This window comes from Narcine bancroftii, chromosome 1 (genome assembly GCF_036971445.1).
Source record: "Narcine bancroftii isolate sNarBan1 chromosome 1, sNarBan1.hap1, whole genome shotgun sequence".
NCBI lineage: Eukaryota > Metazoa > Chordata > Chondrichthyes > Torpediniformes > Narcinidae > Narcine > Narcine bancroftii.
In genome coordinates, this window is record NC_091469.1 from 66,387,873 (window position 1) to 66,402,232 (window position 14,360).

A 14,360-nucleotide genomic window follows, 5' to 3' on the forward strand; every position below is an offset into this window, starting at 1 on the left:
TGGCTGCAAAACAGAGTTCCTCAAAATGGAGGAACTTGGAATCATACACAGGTCTGATAGCTCTGGGCTTCCCTACTACATGTGGAGCCAAAAGCCACGGGAGGGTGGAGACCTTGTGGGGATTACAGGGTTCTCAACGATGCTACCACTGCAGATCGCTACCTTGTGCCCCATATACAGGACTTTACAGCTAATCTTCATGGGGCCAGGATATTTCCTAAAATTGACTTGGTGCCACCAAACACCTGTAAACCCGGAGGATGTGCCCAAGACCACCATCATAACACCATTCGGTCTCCAAATTTTTGAGAATGTCTTTTGGGCTCAAAAGTGCTGCACAAAATTCCAGTGACTGATGGGTACAGTGGGGCATGGCATGGACTTCTTTTTCATATATTTGGACGACATGCTCGACGCCAGCCATTTCCACAAAGAGCACCTGCAGAATCTGTGTTTATTCTGCCGCCACCTCTAGGAGTTTAGTCTAACTGTGATCCCTGCCGAGTGCAAATTTGGGCAGTCCTCTATTGAGTTCTTGGGACATCAGATGAGTACCCGGGGTGTCGTTCCATTGCCTAGCAAGGTGGAAGCTATCCCCAAATTTGTGAGGCCCGATACCATCAAAGGAGTCCAGGAATTTGTGGGGATGGTCAATTTCTATAATTGCTTTCTACCCTCTGCAGTTCATATTACAAAATCCCTCTTTGACCACATGCCCAGCGATGCCAAAGAACTCGAGTGGACAAAGGAGGCGACGGTAGCATTCCAGCAGACAAAAGACGCCCTAGTGAAGGCAACATTGCTGGTCCATCCACAAATGGATGCACCAACTGCCTTGATGAAAGACACATCCAACGCGGCAGTAGACAGGGTCTTGAAATAGTACACCAATGGACACCAATGAAGGCTCTGGACCAGAAGCATTGACTATGTCTCCTTCCACAGATGCTGCCAGACATACTGAGTTTTAAATTATTATGAAAGAACTCTTGCACCTTGGGGTTACAAGCCATGTTAAAACCATGAGGAAATTATGGAGATTTCTCAGGTATAATCTTCACTTTCTGCATTCTAAATGATGACTGTTTACCAACTTGTATTTGTACCACCTACCTTTAAATTTATTTTTAATTACTGGTTTCATTATAAATCACCAACAATAGAATTAATTGCAGCATTAAGAAGTTATGGCAAATTATTTAGTGCAATAAAGAGACAATGTCAGGATGGGTAGATTAGCAGTATATATAGAATAAATATGCAGATTTCATTCTCATCGTGTTAGCTTAATTGAATACAATATACAGTTTTGAATTTTTAGTGCTTGAACTTATTTAACAAAGCATTTATTTGTTCATAGTTGACAAGTTAATTAATCTATAAAATATTGTCTAGAGAACTCACTAAACCCTAGCAACAGATCTCAATTATATAATTTAAAATCCTGAATTTCCATCCTGAGCTCCCAAATTCACATTAAGTACACTGTGCATATACAGAATCAATAAAACTGTCACATCAAACCAAAGGAATCTCAGCAGGACCAATTAAACAATTTCATCTGGTGCGCAGCGCTTGTAGCTGAGTCCAGATCATTCCCCTTTGTGTCAGGATGCGGAAACACCTGCATGCACTGATTAAAATCAAGGCTCTGTTATAAACCTAACTCGAAGCTTCTGTAATGGTTTCCTCCCAAGATACCGTTGCTGTAACTGAATACACCACAAGTCAGGTTGACTATGTACTGAATTCATTTATCAGAAGCTGGCCTAAATGACAAGCAGTTATCAAGATGTGGAACATCTGTTCGAGCATTCTTTCCAGAATAGGCATTAAGTCTGTAGCTTCTGTAGTGTAAGGAGGAATGTGTTATAGTTGTTTATAACAAGTGTGATTACAATGGAAAACAGTCCAAAGGCATTACAAAAATAAATGTGTCCAACTGTTCTCTGCCCAGTTTCAAAACTGGAATATGCTCTCTCTCCCTCCTTTTTTGAATGGCTACCCTCCACTTTAGGAATTATACAATTTTCAAGGTCATCGTTAATGATTTATTATCTCAGGAGACATCACTATTAAAACCTTAGGATGCAATCCATGAGGTTCAAGGAATTAGAGACTGGCTGGCTGATCCCAAACTGAAGAGACTCAACCAGATATTTCTGGATTGTTTGTGTCAGATTGGGTCAAGCTGGCCCAATAATTATACATTAATTTTTAAAAGTTGCGGCATGGTCAGAGAATAAACCTCTTGGCATATTGCAGCCAAAGCTTCATTGCAACCCCTTTCATCAGTGGCCTGTCACTACAGCCTGACTGCTAGCTTCATGCTCAGAGTCAGGGTCTGAGTGAGAATTGTCATCACTGAACCCTGGATGGTCCAGTCACAAGGCAATGAAATTCCAGAGTGAAGAGCCACCAGGTCCAGTGGAAAGTTAGAGAAAAATAATTGGCCTTGCAATAAAATTGCACTGGGCCCCAATTCATTAGTCAAGCAGTCAGAAAGTGAATATTGTACATCAAATGCAAAGTACCCACCTATTACTGACTCCATTCATTCCAAAGTCCAAGAGAATCTCCTTCATTACTGAAATTTAAAAAAAGGCATTTCAATCTTTATATGTGTTATCTTTTTAGAACATAGAACATGGAAAAGTACAGCACAGGAACACACCTGCAGCCCACATTTTCTGCACTGAACATGATGCCCACCTTAAACTAAACCCTGCTGCTTGCACCTGATGTATCGCACTATTCCTTGCATAGATATGGGTCTATCTAGAAGCCTTTTAAATGTTATTGTTGTATCTTCTTCCACCACAGCTCCAAGAAGCCACCACTTTCTGTGTAAAAATCTAGCCCTTTAACCTTCCCCTCCCCCCCCCCCCCACCTTAAATGTATTAGTATGTGACATTCATATGCTGGAAAAAAGATTGTGACCCTTTCCCCTGCGAATCCTTCTCATAATTTTTAAGATACCTATCAGGTCACTTCTCAACCTCCAAAAATCTACAGAAAGCAACCGAAGTTTGTCCAACTTCTGATAACTCATATTCTCTAATCCAGTCAACATTCTGGTAAATCTCCTCTGCATCTTTTCCAAAGCCTCATCATCCTTCCTCTAATGGAGTGACTAGGATTGTACACAGAATTCCAACTGTGGCCTAACCAAAGTTTTATATAGCTGCAACATGACCTCCTTACTTGTATACTCTGCCCAATGAAGACCAGCATAACATACATCTTCTTTACCACCCTCTCCACAAATGTGGCCATTTTCAAGGATCTGTGGATTGAACCCCCAGTTCCCTCTGTGTATCAATGCTTTTACTGTATACTTTCCTTTTACATTTAACCTCCCAAAGTGCAGCACCTCATACTTGCTGCCTTTAGATGCCGCCTTTCTCTACATCTTAACTGATTTCATATTCTTTTAAAATCCTCTACACTTGCCACAGCTTCACCAATATTAGTATCAACTGCAAACTTAATAACCCACCCACCTATGTTTTTACCTAAGTCATTTATATAAATCACAAACAATAGTGGTTCCAACACCGATCCCTGCGGAACGCACAGGTCTCCAGCCAGAATAACCTCCTTCCACCATTTCCCTCTGCCTTCTATGAGCCAGCCAATTCTAAATCCAAACTAATGTTTCACCATGGATCCCATGGATTCTGGGTCAGCCTACTGTGAAGATCCTTGTCAAATGCACTACTCAAGACCAACAGATAACATCTATTGCTCCACCCTTGTCAACCACCTTTGTTACCTCCTCAAAAAACTCAATCAGTTTTGTAAGACATGACCTTTCCTGCAAAAAGCTCTGCTGACTGTCCCAAATCTGACCATGCCTTTCCAAATGTGCATAAATCCTATCCCTAAGCATCCTCCCCAATATTTAATGTGAGGTGCACCGGTCTGTATTTTTCTACATACATTGTGCAGAGTTTCAGTCACAGGGAACACTCTACTGAAATGTAAGCGTGTTCAATGCCCTTTGAAATACATAGAGTCCACTGTGAAAATTCATGCCAGATCTTTGATTGTTTATATGAATACAGAGCTCATTGCCTTCTGACAATTCCTGACATGTGCAGCATATCAATGAAGTCTTTCAACTCAAACTGAGTTTGTAAAGTTTACATTGCATTTGCATTGCACACTGTGTTTACGATTTTAATTTATTATGATTTCCCAATATCATCCCTGGCTGTGAGAGGAAATAAGTAACTAACTGCAGGCTATTGATATCTCTGTGGTTACATTGGCTTACCTTTCAGTACTTTATAGGTTTCAATACGTTCTGCCCAGACTGTAACTGAAAACTCTACAGCTGCTAACATCACATGACATGCTAACATGCATGAACTGCTGAGTTCCTCCAGCATTTCTGTGTTCTTACTTTAATGCTAATTGACATGTCATGCTTAAACAGCCCGTTAAAGGGCCTGATTTAAAAAAATTCTTGAAACCACCAAGGTCTGTTTTCAAGATGGTTGCACCCATGCTTGGCAGCAGAATATGACAAGATGCAGACTCTAGTGGACCAGTGCAGGGCACCAGATGAGGAGAACACCCCTCAACATGCTGATAAGCTTGGGAGATGACTTTACAAGGAAGGTAATGCACCATCATAGTTTACCACAGAAGGTAACCAGAGCAGTGGACCAGTGAGGGGCTCAGTGGCCAAAGAACACACACAGGCTGTGGGCTGCTGGAGACTGGCTCTTGAATTCCAGAGGATGCCAAGGGCAAGAAGGATCCTGAAGGGTCCTCGGTCGCTGAGAGCTTCCTGATCGTATTGGAGGTTCAGATCTTGGAACTTGTGTTTGTCAATGGAGCGGACAGGAAGCTATGTGGCTGTAGAGGATGCAGGAATGCTGGAGGCCAACCCATGGTCACTTGGTGTGTCTGAAGGGACTCTCTTCTTGTTGGGGGTACTGGGCAATTCTAGTGGAACCGCTTTGTGTGTTTTTATGTTGGGAAAAAGTTGACAAATTTTGTGTATTATTATATTTTGTATATTAGTGCATGACAACAAAAGAATCTTGGAATAACTGTGCATTAGTTAATGTCATGCAGACATCAAATATATAGGACCATATTGCAGCCGGTGACGAGAAAATGGTTGTTGATAAATTGTCTGCATTGGGCTGTGCCTACTCCCTCTTACAGAATACAGATTTCAGGTAAAACTAATAATTATTTTGCTCACGTTTTAAGACCTTCTTGCAATAGAGACATGCCTTTGGGAGAATGAGTTAGAAACATGAATTTTATCACTCCTCTATTTAAGATATGAATAGAAATCCCATGAATCAAACTGACTGGTTCTTGCAATACTTCAATCTGGAGCCCCTCTGAACACGTCGCTGAAATGAGGGCAAAGTCCCCACATTAGGAATTGTGTTGTGCAATATACATGTGTGGTCCATATGTTTCTTGTTGCAAGTGGCACACCAAATTCATGCTGCCTGCCCTCTGTAAAGTGTTCAGTGCATCCCTCACTTAACTGCACAGTTCATCAGCTCACCAACTCAACAGGGACCCACTTTGTCGAGTGACTTGCACCTGCGCCTTTCGCAGTAGATAGCACAGAGAGTGCGACAGCTGCTCGCAAACCAAAGGTGTCCCAGAAGAACACACCTGCAGCCCACATTTTCCCAGAAGATAGTCAAGAGTGGTGAAGCATCAGACCACTGGTTTTCAAACATTTTCTTTCCACTCTCAAACCACCTTAAGCAATCACTTACTAATTAGAGAGCAGCTGTGGAATAGAGATTACTTAAGGTGGTATGTGAATGGAAAGAAGAAAGTTGTGAACCACTGTATTAGACTGAGCAGTCCCACATATTTTGCCTTGTAATCCCATAACATTTGTATGAATTTTTACCGAAACCATGAGACTTACTTGGTTGTCTGTCAGACGGATTTATTAACTTCATGGTCTTTATGTCATTAAATTCTTGCTCTTCATTGGCTCCACCAAAAATGTAAAGCTGAAATAGATAATGTTTTGATTTCATTAATTTCCATCTAAAAACAGTCAGCAAAGGTGGGATATTTAATCCCAGATAAAAACAGAAAACTTGAGTCTAAGCTCAAAATCTTCCTCTTCTTGAACCCTGCTCTCCTCCACTTGTAAAATGTTCTTCTTCGCTTTCAGATAGCTGGCACATGATTATTGTACATGCATAACTTGAGAACAGCCTGACATTTTGTGCTCATTAAATTATGTTTTTTTTTTATTTATGCCTAAACTAGAATAATTTTGAGTCATATGAATTTTTTGAGCCGGAAATGAATGTCATCTGGAAACTCACCAAAGTACGCGCCAAACCGGCTGCAAAAGTCGCGAGTGCGATGCAGATGACAGCTGGCAGGAGGAAATTGACTGCAGAGCAAACATCGGTCCAGAAGATGACGTCTTGAGGTTTCCCGGGAGTGGGGTTTAAAAAACGCACGCATGAAAAACCAGTAAAGCTTTTCCAACTGGACGCCATTCAAGTAAGACTTCTTTCTCTCATCGCGACACAGTGTGACTATATTGGAGACACCGACAGATCCAACAGATTTTGGACCTGACACAGCCTTCCAGAATGTAATCCCTCTCAAATTGCCTTCTTTTTGGACAGCTCAGTCAGAGGTCTGGTTTGAGCAAGCTGAAGCACAATTTCAAATCAGACAAATAGTGGTTTACACCACCAAGTACTATTATGTGATGAGCACCCTTGACCAGGAGTTGGCAGGTCAAGTGATCGATTTCCTGCTAACTGGCTAACGACAGGTAAGAGTTGATTAATGGCTGCTGCACTTGGACGGCCTGAGGGAACATTCACCATCAGCATCAATGCTGGCGCTGGATCTCATGCTCTTTGAGTGAATATTTCTAGAACAAATGCCCAAAGACATCCACCTCCTGTTAGCAGATGAGGATTTCAGCGACCCCCACATGGTAGCCGCCCACACAGATGTTCTCTGGTGTGCAAAGCAACAGGGTGGGTGCCCAGTTGTAATTAGTGCTGTGTCACACCCAAAGACCCAGGCTCCACACACCCCAGTAGTGAGGCAGAACACAGGCTCCAACAGAGACGACACCAACATGGATTCTTAGTGCTTCTACCACCAACGGTGGGGTTCCAGAGCGAGTCACTACCGATCTCCATGTTTCTTTGGCTTGGCTTCGTGGACGAAGATTTATGGAGGGGTAATGTTCACGTCAGCTGCAGGCTTGTTTGTGGCTGACAAGTCCGATGCGGGACAGGCAGACACGGTTGCAGTGGTTGCAAGGGAAAATTGGTTGGTTGGGGTTGGGTGTTGGGTTTTTCCTCCTTTGTCTTTTGTCAGTGAGGTGGGCTCTGCGGTCTTCTTAAAAGGAGGTTGCTGCCCGCCGAACTGTGAGGCGCCAAGATGCACGGTTTGAGGCGATATCAGCCCATTGGCGGTGGTCAATGTGGCAGGCACCATGAGATTTCTCTAGGCAGTCCTTGTACCTCTTCTCTGGTGCACCTCTGTCTCGGTGGCCAGTGGAGAGCTCGCCATATAACATGATCTTGGGAAGGCGATGGTCCTCCATTCTGGAGAAGTGACCTACGCAGCGCAGTTGGATCTTCAGCAATGCCATCACTAGTGGCTGTGGCGGCTGGCCTAAGGCATCAGGAGGTTGGAGTCCGTATAGCAATTATAGAAGACTAAACGACGCCACCAGAGTGGACTGCTACCCTGTGCCCCATATACAGAACTTCACTGCCAACCTGCATGGGGTTTACATTTTCTTGAAGATAGACCTTTGGGTACCACCAAATCTTGGTACATCCGGATGACATGCCCAAGATGGCCCTGATTACGCTATGCGGACTCTTTGAGTTTCTCAGAATGCCTTTTGGTCTGAAAAATGCGGCACAGATATTCCAGCGGATATGGATGCAGTGAAGCAGGATATGGAGTTTGTGTTCATCTACTTGGCAACATACTCACTGCCAGTCACTTCCATCAGGAACACCTTAAACACTTATGTCTGCTATACATGATTTTGGCTCACAATAAACCCCACCAAGTTCCAGTTCGGGTTGTTCTCAATTGACTTCTTAGGGAACCACATCAATCCCCACGGCATTGTTCCATTACCGGCAAAAGTAAAAGCCATCTGCAAGTTGGTCAGGTCCGACTCAGTTAAGGGTCTGTAAGAATTCATGGGGATGGTGAACTTTTACCACTGCTTTCTTCCTACAGCAGCCTGATTCATGCAACCTCTGTTTGGTCTCATGGCCGGGAAGATTAAAGAAATCACGTGGACGCAGAAACAACAGCAGTTTTTGAGAAGGTCAAGGATGCCCTGGTGAATACCACACTCCTGTTCCACCCACATATGGATGTACCCACAGCCCTCATGGTGGATGCCACCGAATCGCCAGTGGGCAGCATCCTGGAACAGTTCATGACGGCCAGTGGAATCCCCTAGCGTTCTTCAGCAGGCATCTACGACCCCAAGAGGTCAAATATAGCGCCTTCAATAGAGAGCAGCTAGCACTGTATCTGGCCATCAAAGGAAGGGAATTCACCATCTTCACTGACCACAAGCCCCAAACTTTGGCCTTCCCCAAAGTGTTGGACCTGTGGTCGGCCCACCAACAGCACCATCTTACTTATACCCTGAGCTTTCCACCTCGATAAAGCATATAGCCAATAAGAGCAATGTAGTTGCTGATACGCTGTCACATGCCTCAGTACAGACAGTGAATGCCCTATCTCTGGGGTTAGATTACATGGCGCTGGCTGAGGCTTAGCGCTAGGACAATGAAATTCCAGCGTATATGACTGCAGTCTCAGGCCTTTGCCTGGAGGACATCACCATCAGACCTGGCGGTCCAACACTCCTTTGTCCTATAGGCCAGCCTCAGCCCATCGTCCCAACCATTTGAGACACAGCATTTTTTACATTCTGCATGGTTTAGCCCACCCCTCTATCCAGACAACCATTTGCTTTATAGTTGATCGGTTCATGAGGCACGGCCTCTGCAGGCAGGTCGGGCACTGGGCCAGAACTTGCATGGACTGCCAAACTGCCAAGGTGCAGAGGCATGTGAAGGCCCCGTTCCAGCCCTTCCAGACTACACAGTGAAGATTTGAGTATGTGCATATTGGATATTGTGGGCCCCCTGCCGATGTTAAGAGGAGCGAGGTACCTGTTCACCATGATGGACAGGTTCATGAGGTGGCTGGATGCAGTTTCCCTCACAGACACCTTCAGAGAGTCATGCGCCAGGGCCCTAGTTTCCACCTGGGTAGTGCATTTCGGCCTCCTGGCTCATGTCATCTTAGAAAGGGATACGCAGTTCACGTCTGCACTATGAACCATGGTGTCACACATGCTGGGAACATAACACCACTGTAGAACAGCCCATCAACCAGTCAAATTGCCTGGTCAAGCACTTCCTCAGGCATTTAAAGACCCCCCCCCTAATGGCATGCCTTCACGGACCAGACTGGGTAGACGAACTAACCTGGGTACTGCTCAGCATCCGTACAGTGCCCACCGAGGAACTGAAATCTCCATTGGCAGAGTTGGTATACGGCACCCCCCTCATTGTATCCGGGGAGTTTGTGCCCGCAGCTCACAGGCAGGAGAATGAGCCATCAGATGTGCTCATCAAACTTCATGAGCAGCTTGGGAACCTGGCCCCGATCCCAACGTCCCTCCATGGCACTACAACATCCTTTGTGCCCAAGGACTTACAGTACTGTGAGTACGTCTTTGTGTGTAGAGGTGTGCACAGCCTGCCTCTACAGCAGCCCTATGAGGGGCCATTCAGGGTGGTATGTCACAATGGCACGACTTGCGTCAGGCACGAAGAGATATTTACTATTGACTGCCTCAAGCCAGCGCATCTGGACCTTAACCAGCCAGTAATAGGATTGGCACCACAAAGATGAGGCCAAACACTCAAACAGCCGGTGCAAGCGCAGGCACTGTATGTCTCACCTCCTATCACCGGTTCTGGGGGTGGTGGGGGGCATGTGGTGACTCATCTTAGCACTGCTGAACTGGCTCCAACCACCCATGCAGTTTTGGAGGGTATTGTGACAATATTAATATTTGGGGAGAATTTATAAGATTTAGAGTAGGTCACATACATGCACACATTCTAAAAGAGATCTTATTTGAAAGACTGAAGAATTCACATTGCAAGATCTCTGGAATGTAACCTTTCACAAGTAGGTGTTAATTGAACTGACATAAAATGCTTTGACCATTGTCTTGATGGAGTCAAACTATCTATCAGTACTCTTTCTGCAAAATGCTCATAGAAAAGATCACACCTGGATTTTGTTTATCTAACAACAGATGGGAGCAGAAGAAAGAACTCCTGTTGTTTCATGCTCTCTTTAGAGTTGCAGTTGGAAGAGAGAGAGAGTTAACAGCTCAGTCAGTCAGTATGTGGGACACTGACAAGTAACTGAAAAGTGAAATCCAGGGAAAACTGTTTGAAACTGATGAAAGCAAGTTCTAGAGCTTGAAGTGGATGGCTGAAAGTGATATCTGTCTGATGTTTCTCTTGAAATAGAGGAAGGAATGGAACTCTGTGGTAGCTTGAAGAAAGAGGTTACCATCTAGAAGACCCTGATGGGGCAAGTTTAATCAGCGAGACCCTGAGGTGACTAGTGGTGGTACCTCAGTTGTGGAAATCCTGGAGCAACAAATATCTCTCTGAGCAGTAAACATTTACCTTTCAAGCACCAAGCCTGGTGAACTTTATACATGTTAAATTCTGTGCACAATATGGTGATTGCCTGCAACCAGAGAACTTGGGAGGAGAAGTGAGATTGAACTGAGAACCAAAGAACTTTTCTTGAATTTACACACACATTGCATAAACGCGTGCTTAGAATTAGAAGGGGGTTAATTTGGGTTAGTTAAGAATAGAGTTAAGTAAATGTTTGATTCTATTTTCATGTTTGAAGTTGATTAAAAATAACTTTTGTCTTTGTGAATGTCTATTGCTGTTGGGTTTTGGTGTCCTTTGGGGTCGTAACAGTATTGAAATGAAGTTTTAAATTTTCAAAAGATCAGGGAATTGATGGCAATGGGTGGCTCCATTTTGGGAAACAAACAATCTACTGTCATCCTCTGTATAAACCCACTGATTCCCACAGTTAGTGTGACAACACCTCCTCCCACCCTGTCTCCTGTTAAAAATGTAAATTATTTATCTCACATCCTTTGCCTCCACCTCATCTGCTCCCAGTATGAGGCTTTCCATTTCAGGATGTGAGAAACAGAAGTACCTTCACAGATTTCGCTCGTGACAAAAATTGAGAACAAAGAACATTTATTGTACAACAGTGCAAAGTTGGGTGCTTCCCCTTACCATGGGAATACACACACATACTGGGGCTCACCCAACTTTTATACAGTTCATTTCAGTGTAGAGATAACCCCCCCACCCCCCTTAACATTCTTCTGCCTCCTGGATTGGTTTGAGATTTGGTAATTCTGTCTGCCTAGGTGCAGTTTCTGTAAACTTGAAAGACCATGGGGTTATCCTGTCTGGGTCCCATCATGTCATTGTCCTTATTCATGAATCTGCCTTTGTTCTTATTGGAGAATTTGCTAATTCTTTCTATCACTATAAGACCTTTTTTCTATTATACTTGAGTAACCCTTCCTCACACTCTTATCGGAATTCATCCCTATTCGGCACTTACTTAACTTCCTCTAGTCTAGTCTATTATTCTTTATTTTATTCATACTAACTTTACTTCCTATAATGTATTATCTCTCACAAGGACATCTGCTTTGAGATCTCCTTCTTCAGAACTTGTAGCTTTCCCTCTGCTGCCATTAACTCAGTGCTCATCCGCGTCTCCTCTATTTCCCACACATCTGCCTTGGCCCTCCCTCCCCCAACCCCATAGAGGAAACAAGGACACGGTTCCCCTCATCCTTGCCTACCACCCCACCAACTTCCACATCCAACTTATCATTCTCCACAATTTCATCACCTACAATGGGATCCCATCACCAGATACATCTTTCTCTCCCCCACTTTCCATAGGGATGACTCCTTCCGTGGTTCCCCTGTCCACTCATTCCTTCCCACCAATTGCACCCCAATACCTAACCCTGTGACTGCAAGAAATGCTATGCAAGCATTTACATCTCCTCCCTCAAGAGTATTCGGGTCCTCAAGCAGTCCCTCTAAATGAAGCAACACTTCATCTGTGAATCTTTACTATATCTGGTGCTCCAAATGTGGCCTCCTCTACATCGGGGAGACTGAACACAGGCTGGGAGATAATTTTGTTCAGCACCTTTGCTCTTTCTGCTGCAACACCAAGGGCCTCCCAGTGGACAACCACTTCAATTCCACACCCTATTCCCACACTGATTTATCTGTCCATGGCTTCATTTACTGCCAAGTTGAGGCCACTCGTAAATAGGAGGAACAACACTTTTTATTGTATCTCGACAGTCTCCAACCTGACAGCATCAATAGTGGCTTAAATTACCATAAAACTCCTTCCATGGTCTTTCCCTCATCTCTGACTCTCTACATCCAGCTCCCCTGTCTCTGCTCCATCAGAATTCTCTCTTAGCCCTCTGCACTCTCCCTATCTCTTCCTATCTCCTTTCTTCCCCCTCCCACCTGTATCTGCTCTGCATCTCCCCCCTCCCCCTCCTGACCTTTTTAATTCAGACATCTGCCTCTTGTTTTGCACTCCTGAAGAATGGCTTAGGCCAAAATCATTGACTGTCTTTTTGCTTTCTATGGATGCTGGCTGCATGGCCTGTTGAGTACATTTGCGTACTGCTTCTGAATGCATAGAATGCTCGTGTTAAATAAAAACATGAAATCTGGCAGACTCCCTCATTCATTTTCCCTTTTCAAGACTAAGCATTATAGCCTATCACTCCTTTAACCGTGATCCAACTGAGATCAAACAATGAGCAATAATATTTGGCCTTTATGACCAGCTGGTGTATATATTCCATTGCCTGTTCCTACCATGGATCAAGAATCTAGCAAAAAACACTTATTGTTAATTTGATTATACAGTTATATATATGGTTATATCAACTCAGTGCATCTTTCTGTAGATTAATTTGACTGCACCAGCTATAAAATTATAAAAGATTTATCTTGACTACTGTTTCAAATTTGAAGTTAATCTAAGCTGGAATCCACAACAAGATTGTGACAAACATAATCTTTATTGATTTCTGCAGATACAAAGCGCCAGAGAAGAGAAAGGCAGACAGTAATACAGATATGAAAACACAGTTATCTATGTTTGTGCATTGGGGAAATCAATTAAAAATAAAATGCATTACATTTTAAAGAGGTCTATCAGTTAGATAACAAGATGGTTTTTCACTCTGGTGAACCATTAATGTTATTGGATGGCCTCACAGAGGATGGTGTTCAATTGCAATTGGGATATCACTAGTTTTCATTGAGTTAAAACAAATACAGCACATCATCCAGCTCTGTCTCTCATTGTCATTCTGAGCATCTCTGACCCAAAACATTAACTGATTACTCTTTCCACAGATGCTGCCTGACAGGCTGAATTCTTCCAGCATTTTAAATTACAGCATCTGCAATTCTACTTGTTCTCTATTTCATTTCTTCCTGATTTGTCTCTGTTCTTTTTTTCAACCATATTCCTGACCTAAGCTTGTTGATGACTTTTCTTGACTTTTTGATTTTTGATGCCTTGTACTGCACGTTTTGAGCTCATACCTCGATTTCCCCATTTCATCATAACAGAATAGATTTTTATTTGCTTGTCAGATGTAAAGCTAACACTTCATGATTGAACGTGCTCAATTTCACTTCCAACCACAAACAGCTGTATTCTGTCTGGCCAGTTGGTTCAAAATCTACTAGAATATTGGGTTTCCAAATATTGGCGGTTTCATATCTGAGGTCTAAAAACACACTTCAAGATTCAGTTTAGCAACAAAAATATAAGCTTTATTTCAATTAATCATCAAATAATAAATTACAGATGGGGTGACTTGGTTCTCTCTGCCAACTCTCAAAGTATTATTCATATTTTCCTTTTCTTCCTGGAAATGTACATTTTCCTTTTTAATTACACATTCAACTCTTTTTGAAAATTTTTGTTAATTCTGCTTCCATCATCCTTTCAATCAACGCATTTCAGATCATAACATAACTGTATAAAAAGCCATGATCCTTATACTCCCACTTACCTTTTGTTGCCAGTTATTTAAACTCTTCATAAATTTGAACAGTTCAATAAAATCTCCCATTGTTCTAGTTCTCTGGTGACCAAATCAGAACAGGGAGAAGGGGGGGGGGGGGGAATAATACATGTTGGACTT

General features: G+C 43.2%; 1 protein-coding gene across 3 annotated transcripts in view; it reads right to left on the reverse strand.

Annotated features, from left to right (window-relative positions):
• LOC138759112 (kelch domain-containing protein 3) overlaps positions 1 to 14,360 on the reverse strand; it is a 161,983-nt gene that overhangs the window by 35,865 nt on the left and 111,758 nt on the right. For all 3 annotated transcript variants that reach the window (XM_069929069.1, XM_069929052.1, XM_069929061.1), the window contains 2 exons: positions 5,919 to 6,006; positions 2,539 to 2,587 (listed from right to left, as the gene is read on the reverse strand). In XM_069929069.1, coding sequence (XP_069785170.1) covers positions 2,539 to 2,587; positions 5,919 to 6,006 — 137 coding nt within the window. The remainder of the gene's footprint in view (positions 1 to 2,538; positions 2,588 to 5,918; positions 6,007 to 14,360) is intronic.